General features: G+C 37.7%; 2 protein-coding genes across 2 annotated transcripts; both read left to right on the top strand.

Annotated features, from left to right (window-relative positions):
• The first annotated feature begins 3,886 nt into the window (after positions 1–3,886).
• On the top strand, positions 3,887–5,053 carry LOC110942509. Its single transcript, XM_022184286.1, has one exon. It carries the CDS (start codon positions 3,887–3,889, stop codon positions 5,051–5,053), a length of 1,167 nt encoding a protein of 388 aa, XP_022039978.1.
• A 2,410-nt stretch (positions 5,054–7,463) lies between these two features.
• LOC110942508 lies at positions 7,464–9,510 on the top strand. The gene is made up of 3 exons (XM_022184285.1): positions 7,464–8,079; positions 8,966–9,019; positions 9,494–9,510. Exons 1-3 carry the CDS (start codon positions 7,464–7,466, stop codon positions 9,508–9,510), a joined length of 687 nt encoding a protein of 228 aa, XP_022039977.1.
• Positions 9,511–18,538: the final 9,028 nt, after the last annotated feature.

The raw sequence follows: 18,538 nt of genomic DNA, 5'->3' as shown, positions 1-18,538 counted from the left end.
GATGATGATGAACTTGGTGGTTAATAGCTTGTGAGAGAGGTCCTTCACCTTCCAATGGCTGCTAGCTTCTTTACCAAGCTTCTTACACCTTGTGATCACTAGAGAATGGATGAAGATGAGGTGAAAATGGTGGTGGTGGTGGGTCTTGTTCTCGGCTGAGACTAGAGGAGAGGAGAGGAAGAGTGAAGTGTTGGTGTGTTGTGAAGGAAATGAGAGTTATGGTCTCTTGGTTAACTTAAATAATCTCCAACATCATTTAGACCAATGGTTCCAATGTTTACTAAAGATCTAACATAATCTATTAAACAATAAGATAAAAAATCTTGGGTGGGCCACACCCATTGTAACCGTAAGTTGAGGGGGGGGGTATAAGTTGGTTTGTAATGGGTAGTTGTAGGTCCGTTTTTTCTCGGTGGATCCGATACGTAACCTATTCCCTGTTTATCACAAACACGATCGCGGGTGCGGAATCCACGTGACGGTGCAAACCAAACACAAAGTAGAACACACGCGTAACCAAAGATTCAATATCTGTTGATTAGGGATAAGTACAACCACAAACATATACAAACAATGTTTACAGACTCTCACTCATGGAGTTTCACAGTGGTCTCATGAACTCATGACTAAACTGACTAACAACTTAGCTATTTATACTGACCAACGGCGAAAACCCTTTGGACGAAAACCATGTGTGACGAAATCAGGGATTTCGCCACACACAAAATGACGAAAACAAAAGGAGTGATTTCGCCATATCCATTTTAACGAAAACATAGATTTCGTCCAATATGAGTTTGAGATTTTCATTTGACATCATCATGACATCACTACGGTGATGTCATCGTGATGTGTCGGCGGGACAGGTCAGCGGCTCTCCGTGCTTCGTGTGTCGATCTCTAGGGCGCACGACGGAGGAATGTCGTGACGTCGGGCTTAAGCCGAACCTAACCGGGTCGAACCGAGTCAAGTCGAACCGAGCCGAGTCGCGTCCACAAAATATGTATCAACAGTAGTAAAGTTAGTTGGTTGAAATCTAAGGGTTTAGTTAGTGTATAAGTTGTTATGATGTTATAATAGGTGTTATGATGTTCGGGGACCATAACTAGCTTGGAAATGATAAAACAATGCTTCTAGTTAAAATTTGATGTTTCAGGTAGTGTCCGGTTGTTCGGTTGGTTACTGGTTCGTTAATGTAACGCCCCAAAAACCGGTTATTAATTAAAATAAATGAAAATGAACAAAAAGTAACCTAGTTGATGGGTTATGATAAGAAATAAGTTAAAAATTTGAAATAATGCTTGAATTAAATACTTATCAACTTAGAAGGGGGTAATGTGTAAAGTTCTAATAATAAAGGATTTATAATGGGTAAACCCACAAACACACACTCTGTGCGTGGTTTGGATCGATCAAACAGGAGGGGAACAAGGTGAAACCCTTGTTCTCCAAATTCAGCAAATTGAAGTGGAAATTCAAGGATAATCCAATGCATGAACTCCGATTTACACTCATCTAAACTCGATTATTGAAGTGGTAAGCTTAATTTTTCTGAAATCACGAATTGTAGAATAAGGGGTTCAACCAATCTCGATTTCTTGTACCATATATGGGAAATCTGAGTTAGAATTTCCTCCTAGAACAAGAATCACGTTTGATTTTAGGTTGCATGAAAGATTGTACTGAAAACCCACTTTGTGAAATTGTGTTATGATTAAGAAGATCATAATGATTGTGATTGTATGTTACCTTGATATATGATCTAGTTTGTAATGCTTGAATGTTAGATAAATTGATGTAGGAGGAAATAATTATGCAAAATTAGAATAAATATGAGTGTTGGGTGACGATGAACTAGTAAAGATGTGCTTTAGAGACTTGTACCTTATACCTTAATTTTGATGCCTACCAAGTGTTTGATGAAATGCCTAAGAGATGAATTTATGAGTAACTTGGAAAATGGTAGAATGAAGTAGATGAACTAAATGAATGAATGAATGTTGTAATGTAGGCGTGAAGGAAGAAGGTACAAGCACTAGGAAAACGGAAGGTACGCAAGACCGAGGTATGTTCTGTACATACAAAACCTTACTTAAATTTTGTTAATAATTATGATGAACAATCCGAGTTATAATGAATATGGTTATTAGTAAATGAATAACAAACTCCTTGTGGGTTTGATTATGCTAACGAAGGTTACGATAAGCTATGCAAGTCGACCGGTTCGAATTGAACAAGTCGAGTAAGAATATTGTACCATCCGTTTAGAATGGGTGGTCATGAATGCAATAAGGAATGTATGAAGTTCAATCCGTTTAACGGATAGAACGAAGGATTTATGCTGAAAGCAATCAACCCGATGTTACCGGGTCGTAAGTGTACCATTGCATCTCATGATGAGAGTATATGCCAATCCATCTAGTTGGGTAATCGTAAGCGTAAGAGAAATGAAAGAGCATAAACGAATGGAATTATATTGATGTTGTTGCAAGCGAATCAAGTATTATGATTAACTTTTTAAAGTTTGTTGTGAATGTAGGTAAATCCTCATCTTAGGCGACTTGGAGAATTGGAGCGAGCACGTGTTCTTGATATGTCATGCCAATCGCTTCCGCTAGTTTGCTTTAATGTTTTGTGTCAAACAGTTGTTTATTTTGCATAACTTTGTTAGTAGTCATACTTTTCAAAACTTGTTGTTTTGGTCTTAGTAGCATGTTATAGAACAAACCGTAGTGTTGTATTTAGTTTTGATTATAATCTTAACAGGGGTATGCTTGTCTTATGGACGGGTCATGCCCGAATTTTGTTAAAAGTTTTTACGAATGTTATTAAATGTAAAGTCTTTAAACCAGTAAAGTTGTTATTTTATAAAGACGAATAAGCGGTCTTTACAAGTTGGTATCAGAGCCAAGGTTTGAGGGATTCGAGCATAAGATGTGATGCTTGAACTCAAACCGACAGCTCTTTTTGAAAGTGTGCTCACTCCAAGATTCGCCAATGAGGTAAAATTTTAAATATTCGTTTAATATGAGAATGCATAGTGTGTTACGGTATAAGTTTTAAGTTTCGAGCAGGCTATGAAGTGGTAAGGTGAGTAAAATAAGAAGTTCCGGGACCCGTGTAGCTGAAAACGGACCCGGGAAATAGTCTAAACACCCCAAAAATAGTTTTCCAGCGTTTCTGCTAAGGGAAGGCCATCGCCGACGGGCTGTGAGCCGTCGTCGACGGGTTAACTTCCTGCCTACGGGCTTATGTGGGCAACGCCCAATTATGAAGCCCGTCGCCGACGGGGCATGAAGCCGTCGGCGACGGCTATCGGAAATTAATCCGCTGAAATTTTGTTGTTTTGTCTTATTTTCGTGTCTTGATGTTTCTAAGCTATTCAAAGCCTAATGAATGTTCGTGTAAGGCCTATACAAGGCCAAGTAAGATATATATGACCACGATTAGTGGATAAGATGGACAGAATTATAAAAATTCGAAAGTAACGTGTTGAATGACACGAACGAATGACGAAAGTTTAAAAGACGAGTAAAGCTTAGAATGTAAGGATGTGAATGAAATAAACACGGATTAATACACCATGATGTAACGAAGGTTTGAGATTCGTACTAAATGTAAACATGACAATGTGTAGATGGCTGATACAAGAAACGTTAATGAGGATGAAGATGATACTACTAGACAAGAAGCACTTATTAGCAAGGTCACAGAAGTGGCGGAAGGGGTTATGCAAGCTAATCTTCCACGATTAGCTCAAGAAGTAGAAAGTCGGGTGTTGGGAGTTGTGGATGCCATGATGACTAGCAAGATCGAAGAATTAAAGTAACTGATTGAAGGATCTAAAAGCACAAGCAAAGAATGATGGTGCACTTACAAAGACTTCATGGCGTGCAATCCCGCGACGTATGATGGTAAAATCGATCCGATTGCATGCCAAAGGTGGGTTTCAAACATAGAAGCGGTGTTTATACTAAGTCGGTGTGATAAGGAAGACCAGGTGATGTTTGCTACTGGTCAACTTACTCTTCAAGCGAAAGATTGGTGGGATGCACATAGTAAGGAAGTTGGGGAGGACAAGTTACAAGAGATGACTTGGCAAGAATTTAAGGAACCCTTAATGAGATATCATTGTCCTCAGTCAGCTATTGACAAGATTCAGGAGGATTTCTTACACCTCAGACAGAAAAATGAGTCAATAAATGAAATATCAAACACTTTCATGGATAAGATGAAGTTCTGTAGGGATTTTGTGAAGACTGAAAGAATGAAGATCAATCGCTTTTCTGGCATATTAAAAGCAGAATTTTGGGAGTTCATCACTCCCTCAAATTGTGAAACCCTTGATGAGCTTATCAATTTGGCACGGGATAGAGAAATCGAGATTAAAAGGCAAGAAGAACGAGGTGAAAAGAGATCGAATGAAAAGGGGGCAAGCTCAAGTCCGTCCAAGAAAGCAAAGTTTCAAGACCACAAGAAGAATGACAAGTCAAAGAGTGGTATTCCTCCGTGCAAGACATGTGGAAAACTTCATACTGGGGAATGTCTTCTGGGTAAGAAGGGGTGCTACAAATGTGGTGAGGAAGGGCATACGTCCTACAAATGCCCTAGCAACCCGAAGACGTGTTTCAATTGTTTCCAGAAAGGGCATGTTAAGTCGGAGTGTCCAAAACTCCAGCTAGGATCAAAGAAGGAGGGAAAGAACAAAGAAAGCTCTAAGGCGAAAGGGAGGATGTTCCAAATCACCTCCGAAGAAGCTAAGTCCCATCTGAATGTGGTTTCAGGTATCTTTTTATTAAACTCCATACCGGTTTATGTTTTGTTTGATACCGGGGCCACTATGTCGTTTATTTCAAATGAAATCATACAACATCCTTCATTTAAGATTGAACGAATGCCGATGCCTTTAGAAGTAGAAATAGCCGATAGTAAGATTTATACGTTACACGAGATTTGTAAAAATTGCAAATTTACTATAGAAGATGAAGAATTCGATATCGACCTCATACCTATGGTTTTGGGGGAATTCAAAATGATATTGGGTATGGATTAGATGACCCGACACCAAGCGGGAATTAATTGTGAAACTAAAACAGTACATGTCCAGTCCCCAAGTGGAAAACGAATAACTATACAAGGAGAGAGAAGGATGGAAGCGAAACTTTGTACCCTCGTTCAAGCCGCTAAGTATACACTTAACGGGGGTAGGGCATACCTAGCTTACGTGGTAGATGTTCAACAAGGTTTCCTGAAGCTTGAAGACGTGGAGATAGTGAATGAATTTCCGGATGTATTTCAGGAAGAATTGCCGGGACTTCCCCCTGAAAGAGAAATAGAGTTTCGCATCGAATTGAATCCGGGTGCGAAGCCGGTTGCGAAGGCTCCCTATAGACTGGCTCCCACCGAGATGCGGGAGTTAATGACACAATTGCAAGATTTGCTAGATAAGGGCTTTATACGTCCGAGTGTGTCACCTTGGGGAGCGCCTGTCTTATTTGTTAAGAAGAAAGACGGGTCGATGCGCATGTACATTGACTACATAGAATTAAATAAGCTAATCGTCAAGAACCGCTACCCTTTACCTAGAATTGACGATCTTTTTGATCAATTGCAAGGGGCGAGTTGGTTCTCCAAGATAGATTTGCGTTCGGGATACCATCAAGTTAGAGTACGGGGAGAAGATATTCCAAAGACCGCGTTCAGAACCTGTTATGGGCATTATGAATTTTTAGTCATGTCATTCGGATTGACGAATGCGCCGGCTGCGTTCATGGATCTGATGAATCGGGTATGCCGACCCATGCTAGATAAATCTGTGATCGTGTTCATAGATGATATTCTAGTCTACTCACGAAGCAAGGCCGAACATGCAAGACACTTGCGTGAAGTACTTGAAATTCTCCGTAAAGAAAAACTTTATGCAAAATTCTCAAAGTGCGCCTTCTGGCTCAGAGAGGTGCAGTTTCTAGGCCATATAATCATTTTCTGAAGGTGTTTTGGTGGATCCGTCAAAGATTGATACCGTAATGAAATGGGTTTCTCCGAAGAACCCGACTGAAATAAGAAGTTTTCTAGGCCTCGCGGGATATTACAGAAGGTTCATACAGGATTTTTTGAAGATAGCTTTACCCTTACCAAACTGACGAGGAAGAAAGAGAAGTTTGTGTGGGGTAAAGAACAGGAGGAAGCCTTCCGAGTATTAAAAGAGAAATTATCATGTCCCCCGGTCTTGACATTACCGGACGGGACTGAAGACCTGGTGGTCTATTCAGACGCTTCACACCAGGGTTTAGGTTGCGTTTTGATGCAAAGGGGAAGGGTTATCGCATATGCTTCACGACAATTGAAACTGCATGAAATAAACTTCCCAACCCACGATTTGGAATTGGCAGCGGTAGTGTTTGCCTTATAGATTTGGAGGCATTATCTATATGGCGCGAAATGCACAATTTACTTGGATCACAAAAGCCTTAAATATTTCTTTGACCAGAAAGACTTAAATATGAGGCAACGGAGATGGTTAGAACTTATCAAAGATTACGATTGTGATATCCTTTATCACCCGGGAAAAGCGAATGTGGTAGCCGATGCGTTAAGCCGAAAAGAGTATCCGTCTCCCATTCGAGTAAAATCCATGAAGATGATAGTTACGCCACGATTACTCGAGACGATACGTGATTCCCAAATAAAGTCGCTTGGAGCGGAAGACTTAAAGAAAGAAAGATTAAAAGGTGTAACCGATAAACTAGAAGAAAATTCGATCGGACTCAAGACGAGATTCGGCCGAATTTGGATACCTCGTTTCTTTGAAGTCAAGACAGCGTTACTTGAAGAAGCTCATAAGTCACGGTATTCGGTTCACCCCAGGGTTACAAAGATGTATCGGGACTTGAAGACCAATTATTGGTGGCCGGGCATGAAACGTGATATTGTTAAGTATGTCGCGAAATGCTTAACATGTTCCCAAGTGAAAGCAGAGCATCAAAAACCATACGGGGAGTTGCAACCTTTAGAGATTCCGGTATGGAAATGGGAGGAACTAATGATGGATTTGGTAACCAAGCTTCCTAGAACGAAAAAGGGGCACGATACAATATGGGTAATCGTAGATCGACTTACGAAAAGCGCTCATTTTCTACCCATCAAAGAGGCTTACTCTTCCGAGAAAATGGCAGAAATATATATGAATGAGATCATATCTCGACACGGAGTGCCTGTCTCAATCGTCTCGGATCGGGATACTAGATTCACCTCTCGTTATTGGCAAAAGTTCACGAGAGTGTGGGCATGAAGCTACACATAAGCACCGCCTACCACCCTCAGACTGACGGTCAGTCAGAAAGAACCATTCAAACACTTGTCGATATGTTGAGAGCGTGTGCCTTAGACTTTGTGGGAAACTGGGTGACCATCTGCCCCTAGTGGAATTCTCTTATAATAATAGTTACCATAGTGGCATTCAAATGGCTCCTTATGAATTACTGTACGGGAGAAAATGTAGAACTCCCGTATGTTGGGGTGAAGTGGGGCAAAGAGAGCTTGCGCCAAGTGATCTAATAGCAGTAACAAATGAAAAGATAAAATTGGTAAGAGCTCGACTGAAGGCAGCCCAGGATCGGCAAAAAGCTTACGCAAACAAGAAAAGGCGTCCTATTGAATTTCAAGCCGGAGATTTCGTTCTGCTGAAAGTGTCCCCATGGAAGGGTATAATCCGTTTTCGCAAACGGGGCAAATTAGGTCATCGATATATTGGACCGTTCAAAATCTTGGCTCGAGTTGGAAGGGTTGCATATCGATTAGAATTACCGCCAACTCTAGACAGGATTCATAATACCTTCCACGTGTCACAGTTGAGGAAGTGTCTTGCGGACGAAACAGCATTAGTACCTCTCGATGACATCGAGTTGAAAGAGGGGTTGAATTATGTCGAAAGACCAATAGCCATTAAAGACGTCAAGGTGAAGAATCTCCGCAACAAAGCTGTTAGACAAGTGTTGGTTCAATGGCAACACCGAAAGGGGTCAGAACTCACATGGGAAGAAGAAGATGAAATGAGGAAGCACTATCCTTTTCTGTTTGGTATGTGCACTTTAAATTTGTTATGCACCCAGGTTTCGGGGACGAAACCTCTTTTAAGGGGGGTAGACTTGTAAAGCCCCAAAAACCGGTTATTAATTAAAATAAATGAAAATGAAAAAAAAGTAACCTAGTTGATGGGTTATGATAAGAAATAAGTTAAAAATTTGAAATAATGCTTGAATTAAATACTTATCAACTTAGAAGGGGGTAATGTGTAAAGTTCTAATAATAAAGGATTTATAATGGGTAAACCCATAAACACACACTCTGTGCGTGGTTTGGATCGATCAAACAGGAGGGGAACAAGGTGAAACCCTTGTTCTCCAAATTCAGCAAATTGAAGTGGAAATTCAACGATAATCCAATGCATGAACTCCGATTTACACTCATCTAAACTCGATTATTGAAGTGGTAAGCTTAATTTTTCTGAAATCACGAATTGTAGAATGAGGGGTTCAACCAATCTCGATTTCTTGTACCATATATGGGAAATCTGATTTAGAATTTCCTCCTAGAACAAGAATCACGTTTAATTTTAGGTTGCATGAAAGATTGTAGTGAAAACCCACTTTGTGAAATTGTGTTATGATTAAGAAGATCATAATGATTGTGATTGTATGTTACCTTGATATATGATCTAGTTTGTAATGCTTGAATGTTAGATAAATTGATGTAGGAGGAAATAATTATGCAAAATTAGAATAAATATGAATGTTGGGTGATGATGAACTAGTAAAGATGTGCTTTAGAGACTTGTACCTTATACTTTAATTATGATGCCTACCAAGTGTTTGATGAAATGCCTAAGAGATGAATTTATGAGTAACTTGGAAAATGGTAGAATGAAGTAGATGAACTAAATGAATGAATGAATGTTGTAATGTAGGCGTGAAGGAGGAAGGTACAAGCACTAGGAAAACGGAAGGCACGCAAGACCGAGGTATGTTCTGTACATACAAAACCTTACTTAAATTTTGTTAATAATTATGATGAACAATCTGAGTTATAATGAATATGGTTATTAGTAAATGAATAACAAACTCCTTGTGGGTTTGATTATGCTAACGAAGGTTACGATAAGCTATGCAAGTCGACCGGTTCGAATTGAACAAGTCGAGTAAGAATATGGTACCATCCGTTTAGAACGGGTGGTCATGAATGCAATAAGGAATGTATAAATTTCAATCCGTTTAACGGATAGAACGAAGGATTTATGCTGAAAGCAATCAACCCGATGTTACCGGGTCGTAAGTGTACCATTGCATCTCATTACGAGAGTATATGCCAATCCATCTAGTTGGGTAATCGTAAGCGTAGGAGAAATGAAAGAGCATAAACGAATGGAATTATATTGATGTTGTTGCAAGCGAATCAAGTATTATGATTAACTTTTTAAAGTTTGTTGTGAATGTAGGTAAATCCTCATCTTAGGCGACTTGGAGAATTGGAGCGAGCACGTGTTCTTGATATGTCATGCCAATCGCTTCCGCTAGTTTGCTTTAATGTTTTGTGTCAAACAGTTGTTTATTTTGCATAACTTTGTTAGTAGCCATACTTTTCAAAACTTGTTGTTTTGGTCTTAGTAGCATGTTGTAGAACAAACCGTAGTGTTGTATTTAGTTTTGATTATAATCTTAACAGGGGTAAGCTTGTCTTATGGACGGGTCATGCCCGAATTTTGTTAAAAGTTTTTACGAATGTTATTAAATGTAAAGTCTTTAAACCAGTAAAGTTGTTATTTTATAAAGACGAATAAGCGGTCTTTACAGTTAAGGTGCTAAATTATGCAGTTTAGGGTGCTTTATATTACCTTTTGTGATAGTTTTGATTCCCGACACTGAGGAAAGCATTCTGGACCATTTAACCATAATTCCGCATAATATTAAGTTGTCTAAAAGCTGATTTTTGCTAAATTCAACAGAATTTTGCAGTTTATGTGTGTTTTAGGCACTTTCCGGTACTTATACTATCACTAGGAAGGCAATTTTATGATCCTTACTTTCCTACACACTATACTAGTGTAACTCTTGGTTTCTGGCCCATTCTGTGTCTCAATACCATGTCTGTCTAAGTACTGAACTCCCGTCAGTATTTCTGAGTTTTCTGATAATTGTGCTTACTTTGTTTCGTGCATCATTTGAATCAATAAAGTGTTGCATGCAATAATGATATGACATTATGCAATATGTGATGCACATGTATGTATATGACAATAATCAGAAAGCATTCATTTCATTAATTTAAATCAACCGAGTCATTAAGTCACTAATTACTGTTTAATTATGTACGGATACATGAAATTTTGATAGTTGTCACATTCTCCCCCCGTTAAGAAAATTTCATCCTGAAATTTTAAGCTTCGCTATTGGTTGCAGGGGAGTTAGGGAACAAATGTGGGTACTTTGCTTTCATACGATCTTCAAGTTCCCAAGTAAACTCTGGGCCGTGATGTGCGTTCCAACGAACCTTGACAAGCTTAACACTACTCCTCCGAGTCTTGTTAACTTTCCAATCGGTAACCTCAACGGGTTCTTCGGTGAAGTGAAGTGTGTCGTCTATATGCACTTCATCCACAGGGATGACAACTGTCTCTTGAGTTGGACTGTTCTTTAGATTTGATACATGAAATGTATCATGAACACTGTGTAATTCTTCTGGTAGCTCCAACTTGTACGCTACGGTACCAACCCTTTCCAGTATTTTGAATGGCCCGATATAACGTGGGTTTAACTTGCCATGTTTCCCAAAACATGCTACAGCTTTCCAAGGTGAGACTTTTAACAAAACCATATCACCTACTTCAAATTCCAAGGGTTTTCGCCTTTGGTCTGTAACACCCCAATCGCGTAATACAACAACACGCGGCAGATATATCGGGGAGTCACATTACAAATTGCTCACCACTACTGGTACGAAATTGTTTCATTATTATTAAGATCATTTTACAAACAAAGAAATACATGTAATTGTCTTTTGATTAAGAAGTCTAAGGCCCTGAATGCAGTCCTATGCGTTGCATGCTTGAATAATTGATAACCTGAAACATATGTGAAAATAGGTCAGCATAAAAATGCCGGCGAATACAAAGGCTTTGTTAGCCAATTATTTGGCAAAACATTTGGTATTGCAATACTTTAACAGTTACGAGAGCTGTCAATTGAAAATAAATCTTGAAGCCAAAGAATGACAAAAGTTTAGTTTTACAATACATAATCTTGATTGTGAAAACTCATGACAAATAGTTTTGTATATGGCAATATGATTATTACTAAGTCATTTTGATGCCTTAAATCGTAATCTCGTTTAAACCATCGTAAAACTCGTTAATATGTTATTAGAAATTCAATTAAGGATTTATGATAACAGTTTTGAAATTAATCAAAACCTATGTGAATATTATGTAAATCAAATCAATGATTCAGGATAATACTTTCGATATCCTTCTAAGAATCTAACATATAAAGATATGGAAGATTCTACGAGGATTTCGATAATTTGAACATTGAAACAATTGTACACATATCCTAAAGTGATCCAGATAACGCTACAAGAATAATAAAATAAGAACACTTATATATAGGAAGTACCAGCGGTGTATCCACCATGTTCTTATTTTATTACACCCATTTCGTTATCTAAATCACAACTACCACATAAACACATAATCGTCAACTTGTTCCCGCTCGTAACCATGCATTAAAGTACACAATGAATCCAAACAGGGACTACAATATTAGTACTCTAAACATCCCATATATGTCTAGCTATGAAGATAGATAGGTACTACAGGGATCAGGTTCTCATCACATCGTCTTGTTACATACGCATTAAAGTACACAATGAATCCTAACCAAGATTCCATTATTAGTACTCTAAACATCCTAGAAAAATCAATCTATGAAGATAGGTTGATGATAAAAGGATTTCGTTTCTCTCGTATTGAATCATAGTATCACGACATCCTAAATCCTAATAGTGATTTGGGATAATGCCACGAAGGGTAATATAATAAGCACATTTATATATAGGAAGTACCAGCGGCGTATCCACCATGTGCTTATTGTATTACTCCAGTTTTGTTATCTAAATCACCAATAATCTACACATAAACCAACCATCGAGTCGTAAAGTACTTCTTAAAAACCTTACTATGAAGATAGGAAGATCTAAGACTGTACTTCAAATATCCTATAAGAATCTAACTATGAAGATAGGTAGATCACTTAAGGATTTAGATAAACATCGTATTTGCATAATCGGAATAATACACATAAAAGCACTTAGTGAACACATATATGTCATACATTTTGAAAACAAATTGATTACACATATGAATCACCCCAAAACATTTGAAAACGGTAAAAGAGGGGAACTATGTGCTCTCCTGGGATTGCGTATAGTTCTTGTTCAAAAGGTATAACAAAGCTCAAAAGACCAAGAGTTCAAGTGTTGAAGCGGCTCCTAGTGTAATGGATACTATGTTAGTGAACCGACACCTAAATCGGAAGATCGGGTAGAATGAGGTCTCGTAAACCAAATGAGTATTGGAACTCATGTGATATGGTTTAACAAAGCCTACATTCTAAATCGGAACCTATCCTAAGTGCTTACGACCCATTAAGGTAGCTTATGCTACTTTAACGAGTCGTTCGCGCAAAAGCGCGTTCGGACCGCCTAACTAGTCCTATGACAAGTATTATATACCTTAACATATCTAATTATGTTATATAATCAGTTTAGATGTCAAAACATGTGTTACATATGCTTAAAATGAAATTATGCGCAAAAAGGGCATTTTGGTCATTTTCCTAAGGCATATAAACTACCTATCATACAACTAACTAAACAAAGTGACCATAAGGTATAACCTCGGAAGGTTATTCCCTGTACAACTATGGTCACAAAATATGTTTGGTCGGATCCTAATGATCGACCAAACGGGTCGGGTTCGAAAGTCTAAGCGGTAGTTTATACCGCTTATCTTACGACCCTATATAAGCACTAAACTAAAAGTGACGAGTTAAACATGTTAAAACATGTTTAAATAAGTTAGAAAACAAGTTTGATATCAAAACAAACGGTTTTGATACCCAATAATAGTTTGGTTGCAAAATACGCATAAGCATGTATTTTGACCGAAACTATGACTCGTCACTACGCCTAATTAACGTGGTAATCAGTAGGTATAGTCACAAGGGACTATAACCATCGTGATTACGCTCACGTTGCAAAGTTCAAACGAACTTTGTGTTGACCAAAGACTGGTCAAAGCAGAAAGTCAAACATTGTTTGACTTTCACGCTTGAAAACGATAACAAGCATGAAAGAAACTTAGAAAAGGTCCAAGCAATGATGATTTGATCTCAAATTACTCAGGTATGAAGCTAAGGCTTCAACTTAGAGCAGAAAATGAGATCAAGTGTGAAGAGTGAAATGAAATCAAGTGGGTATATATAGTTTTTCGAAAACCGTTAAGATCATTCCTCAAAATTCGTGCTTTAATCTAGACCTTACATGTGTGGCCCATGGTTTATGATACAATGGGAATATCAAAACCAATCCATAGTATTCAAAATCAGGGATCAAAACCATCAAATTCAGCTGAAATGACCAAATTCAATGTTTCTGTCTGGCAGGTTGTCGTGGGCCGCGTAGACATATACATAGTCTTACGCGCCCCTCCTAAGCCATCTTTGACAGATTGTCAGTTTTAGTCCCTGCAAGCCCAAAACTTGGTTTTTGATGCATTTTTGACATGTTTAAGCCCCGTTAACCCCATTTCAAGGCTCTATAATGAAGTTAAAGTATAGGGAACTTAAAATATGCTCAAAAACATCTTGGATGTCGGTTCGTTTGGTCGTACGATTGCGTTATTCGGTTAATTACGACGGAAGTCGTAACGGACGCGAAATCGATCCAAATTACGCGACGAACGGTATTTTTGCATTCCAATCACTAAAACAAATTATTTTACTGATTACAAAAATTTTTGGATGTCCAGGTACGTTCAGAACGTAAGATATGCGCGTAAATGCAAACTTATGCACTTTTTGATGCTTTTAGTCCCTATTGTTCAAATAAGCATATTTTCGCATAACGAACCCCTCAAAGCCTATTTCTAAGCTATGTAAAGGATATTTAGGGTACATTTAGCTTATGATCAAGCTCCGGAATGTTCCTTACTATATGAATCAGCAGACTTTCGCAGTTTGACGCAAATAGTCCCTTAGAGTGAATAAACTTGTTTTTGACACACCAAAGCCTTCAAAACTTATTTCTAAGTTATATAAAAGATATTTAAGGTATGTTAAGCCTATGGCACTGTTCCGGAGTGTTTATCGCATTAAAATGATTACGTTTATGCATCAGTTCGCGTATAAATTTCTAGAAAGCGATTTAAAGCTTGAAATCGAACCAGAATCAAAACGTGAAATTGTAAAACAAAAATAAACAAATTTTGAGACCAAAACACATTGTTTCTTTGACAAAAGAGTTTGTCCTACATCGTGTGGTGTTTACGGAGCATAAGTGTCACAGTCTCCCTACTTTTTGAAATTTCCGAAATTTATTCGATGGAGACTGTAGAGTGAAATTGAAACAACTGATGGATAAGCAAATTGCTAGATCCCAAAGATGCGGAGCATCATTTGGTGTTGGAAATATTAGGGGATTCAAAATGTGATTTGGGATTTTCAAAGTATCTCAAGGTATTTAACCCTTTGAAACTTGTGAATTTAAAGAAAAAGTTGACCAGTGTTCAAAAATCGTTTGAGTATGGCACTATGTTATACTAAGTTCTTAGTGTAATTTCCTATCAAACAAAGGGGTGTACATTCAAGACCTACACGTACACGGTTTCTAACGTCCCACGAGGTACATCCAATGCACCATGAGCATCTCATGCATAGGAGACGGGTCAACATACCTTATGGCATCAAGATCGTCATCTTTAACACCATAATATACTCCCGGTCGGCTCGATTTGAGTTAATGAATGTACTTGTTTTTGTTTATTGAAAATAACCACACAAATAACAAATAAGCACATATCCACATAATGGTCCAAGATAATATAAAATCACCAAGTGATCTCAGCAACGTTCTGAAGAATAACACAATAAGAACACTTATGTATAGGAAGTACCATCGGCATATCCACCGTGTTCTTATCGCATCATACTTCTCCCGTTACCTTAATCACTCTAGATTTTATGCCACCATACTTAACAAGGCTTACTATGATTCTCATGCGTCGAATCTCATAATTAAGTGTGCACCCATAATTACTCGTTTCGTCGCATGGTCCACATAGCTTCTCTTGTTAAGCGAGGGTAAACAAATAATAAGGTCGAACTATCGTCTAAATCAAATAAACATCGTCACAACATAATATCTGTCAAATCGAATCGTATTTCATACTAGCAATGATAAACTACTTATTTTGCATACAACAAATTTAGTAGTAGGTATTCTATTCTAGTACGAATGTTTATATATATATATATATATATATATATATGTTTCATATTAACCAAACAGGTAAAGTGCAACATATACTAATAATGCATTGTCATCATATTGTAAGCATATCGAGAAAATGTTTTCAAATCATGCGCTAGGTATGCTAAGTTAACACACTAAGCAAAATGTACTTGAAAATAATGTACTAAGTACGTTAAATCAACATACAAAGCAAATAATCTTGTACTATACATATTAAATAATTAAATCATGTATGTAATGTTTTGATCACAAATAGTATTAACTTGTTCATAGTATTCGTATCGATCGTGTTACCAAGTTCGTATGATTGCACTAGAGTGCAATCACGGTATGCTTATTTACAAGATTTTGTTCCTAGAGAACGGAATCCTCAAAGTCATCATGTAATTGTAATCACACATAGTGTAAATCATTAGAGTTTGAAATTTGGAAATGAATAACAAGGATGAAGATAAACTTTTTCAAATTTATATTGTCATTACAAACATAGTTAAAATATGTACATTGTTTTCGAAAATAAACAGAAAATAAAGAGGTTCAGATGATCATAAGTGCTTGATCATTAGCTTGAGCCTCGTTGACGTTAAATACTCGACCATTAGCATTGGCAAGCTTGGGGCAGTTTCGCTTGAAATGATTTAAATCACCACAACTGAAACATGCTCTCGGGCGAGTCTGAGTAGGGGCTGCTCGGTTCTGGATACGACAGGTCACAGCTAGATATCCAAATAAACCACAAATTGTACACTGGCGACAATGGGAATTTGATGCATGGTGATAGTTGCAATGATTGCACCGAGGTTGCTTTCCATGATAAAATCCTTTACAGGGTACTGATTTTAGTGGAAGAGGTGCAGGAATTGCAAAATTCTTTGAAGCCTTGCGCTTCCTAGAACTTTTAGAAGATTCGGCTTTTGTTCTTTTCGAATTCTCGTTAACAGATTCAGTGTTTTGTTTCTTATCTCCTTTTCGAAATAGTTTACATTTTCTAACCTGGGAATTGATTAAGATAGCGGCTAGTTCCTTAGCCACCCTAAGTGTTGCAGGTTGGCTGCCAGTGACAATGTCTTGGACAAGATCAGGTAGGCCATCAATGTATTTCTTAATGGCCCGATCCAAAGGTGTGACCATAGTGGGGCAAAGTAGGCTTAGCTGTTCAAATCGGTTAGTGTAGGCACGGTTTTCCCCACTATCTTGTTTTAGATAATAGAACTCGTTTTCAAGTGTCCTTATTTCGCTTCGTGGGTAGAATCTTTCTTCATAAGATCTTTAAATTCTTCCCACGTCAGTTCCATTGCTACATCGGCACCTCGGTCTCTCATAATACCATTCCACCAAGTGAGTGCTCTCCTTTGAAAGACACTCGAAGCAAAATCTACCTTGCGCTCATTTGGACACTGAACATGGCGGAATGTGCTTTCTATACTTTCAAACCATTGTAGGAGTGCAGTTGCTCCTTCAGACCCATTAAACCTGAGTGGTTTAGCCGAGTTGAATTGTTTATAGTTACATGGCGATAAAACATTGTTGTTATTGTTTTGGATTTGGTTGACTTGAGTCACAATGCCAGGGAGTAAGGTGTTTAGCTGCTGAGAAATCATTGTTGCTAATTCAGTGTTCCGAGTGGCGTCGCGGTGAGGAGGCATCTTGAAAGTATAGCTATAGTGAAAACCAAATAAGTTAGATTTATCAAATTGTTATGAGTTTGTAACATCATTGTATTGTGAAAAATTTGATCTAGTAAAATCTCGTTCATAGGTCTAGTTCTTGTATTTAGAAAATACAGTGTTGTGGATTTTGTTTTGAAACAAGAGTTGTTTGAAAAATAAACTTTTGTAATATTTCTGGATGAGAGAATACAAACCAAGTTAATGGTTTGCGTTATAAATCCTTTACTATTTAAAAATTTATTGTTTTTATGATAAAATGTTTTAAATTTTAGTTTTTATAATAAAGGAACTTTGTGTTTGAAATTTTGAAAATTCTCATCCAAATGGTAAAAATTTGAAATTTTGAAAAACAAAGGTAGTGTTTTGAAAATGAAATAGAATCTCGTAGTGTCGTGAAATGAAATGAAATGAAATTCATTTCAACTGTATCGAATCAAACATATCACCGAAGGTAATATGGCGAAATAGTATTGAGAAAGGAAAGATGTTTCGATTGTCATGAAGAGTAAACATATTGCCGAGGGTAATATGAATGAGTAGTGTTACAAAGGTCGTTTTAGAAATCGTTCGACATGGTCAGGATGGGCAGGTTTTTATAATGCTTCACGAAGACATGCTTTAGCCTATTAGTGGACACTCACCCTAAGAGTTCCCAGGTAAGAGTGACTGGTTCGATAATGCGGATTTGTACGAACACTCTAGCCTTAGATAGAAAACTCGGGGTACAGGCATCCACCCTTCCAGATTGCATGTGTTCACATTATTAAAACCCAAGATTTCGATGAAAAACATTTGAGGAAAACATTTAAGAAATCTTTTGATATAAATCGTCTAAGATAAAACATGTTTGCGAAATATTTTGACGAAAACGTTTGCGAAATATTTCAATGAAAATTTTTTAAGAAAACATTTTGAGGAATACCTTAAGGAATGAAGCCTAAGGTTCAGAATAAATCATCTAGGGCTAGATGATTTGTAAATCATAGAGTAGTTGTGGCACGAATAAGGATGAGGATTTAGGAAAGAGTTCCTAAGTCTATTCACGTTTGGGTCCTAGGAAGGTTATAGACTAGGTTTAAGGCATGCTAATAACCTAATTCCCTATAACCAGTGCTCTGATACCAATCTGTAACACCCCAATCGCGTAATACAACAACACGCGGCGGAAATATCGGGGAGTCACGTTACAAATTGCTCACAACTACTGGTACTAAATTGTTTCATAATTATTAACATCGTTTTACAAACAAAGAAATACATGTAATTGTCTTTTGATTAAGAAGTCT

The sequence above is a fragment of the Helianthus annuus genome, chromosome 5 (genome assembly GCF_002127325.2).
Source record: "Helianthus annuus cultivar XRQ/B chromosome 5, HanXRQr2.0-SUNRISE, whole genome shotgun sequence".
NCBI lineage: Eukaryota > Viridiplantae > Streptophyta > Magnoliopsida > Asterales > Asteraceae > Helianthus > Helianthus annuus.
The sequence above is the reverse complement of the archived record's forward strand: the minus strand, read 5'-3'. Positions and strand labels throughout refer to the sequence as shown.

What these genes read in the sequence shown, in the direction of transcription:
- LOC110942508 (XM_022184285.1), top strand. Translation starts at nt 7,464, where the DNA reads ATGGCTCCTTATGAATTACTGTACGGGAGAAAATGTAGAACTCCCGTA. An exon ending in GCACTATCCTTTTCTGTTTG is followed by an intron (nt 8,080 to 8,965) that starts GTATGTGCACTT and finishes GTTGTAATGTAG; the next exon opens with GCGTGAAGGAGGAAGGTACA.
- LOC110942509 (XM_022184286.1), top strand. Translation starts at nt 3,887, where the DNA reads ATGGCGTGCAATCCCGCGACGTATGATGGTAAAATCGATCCGATTGCA.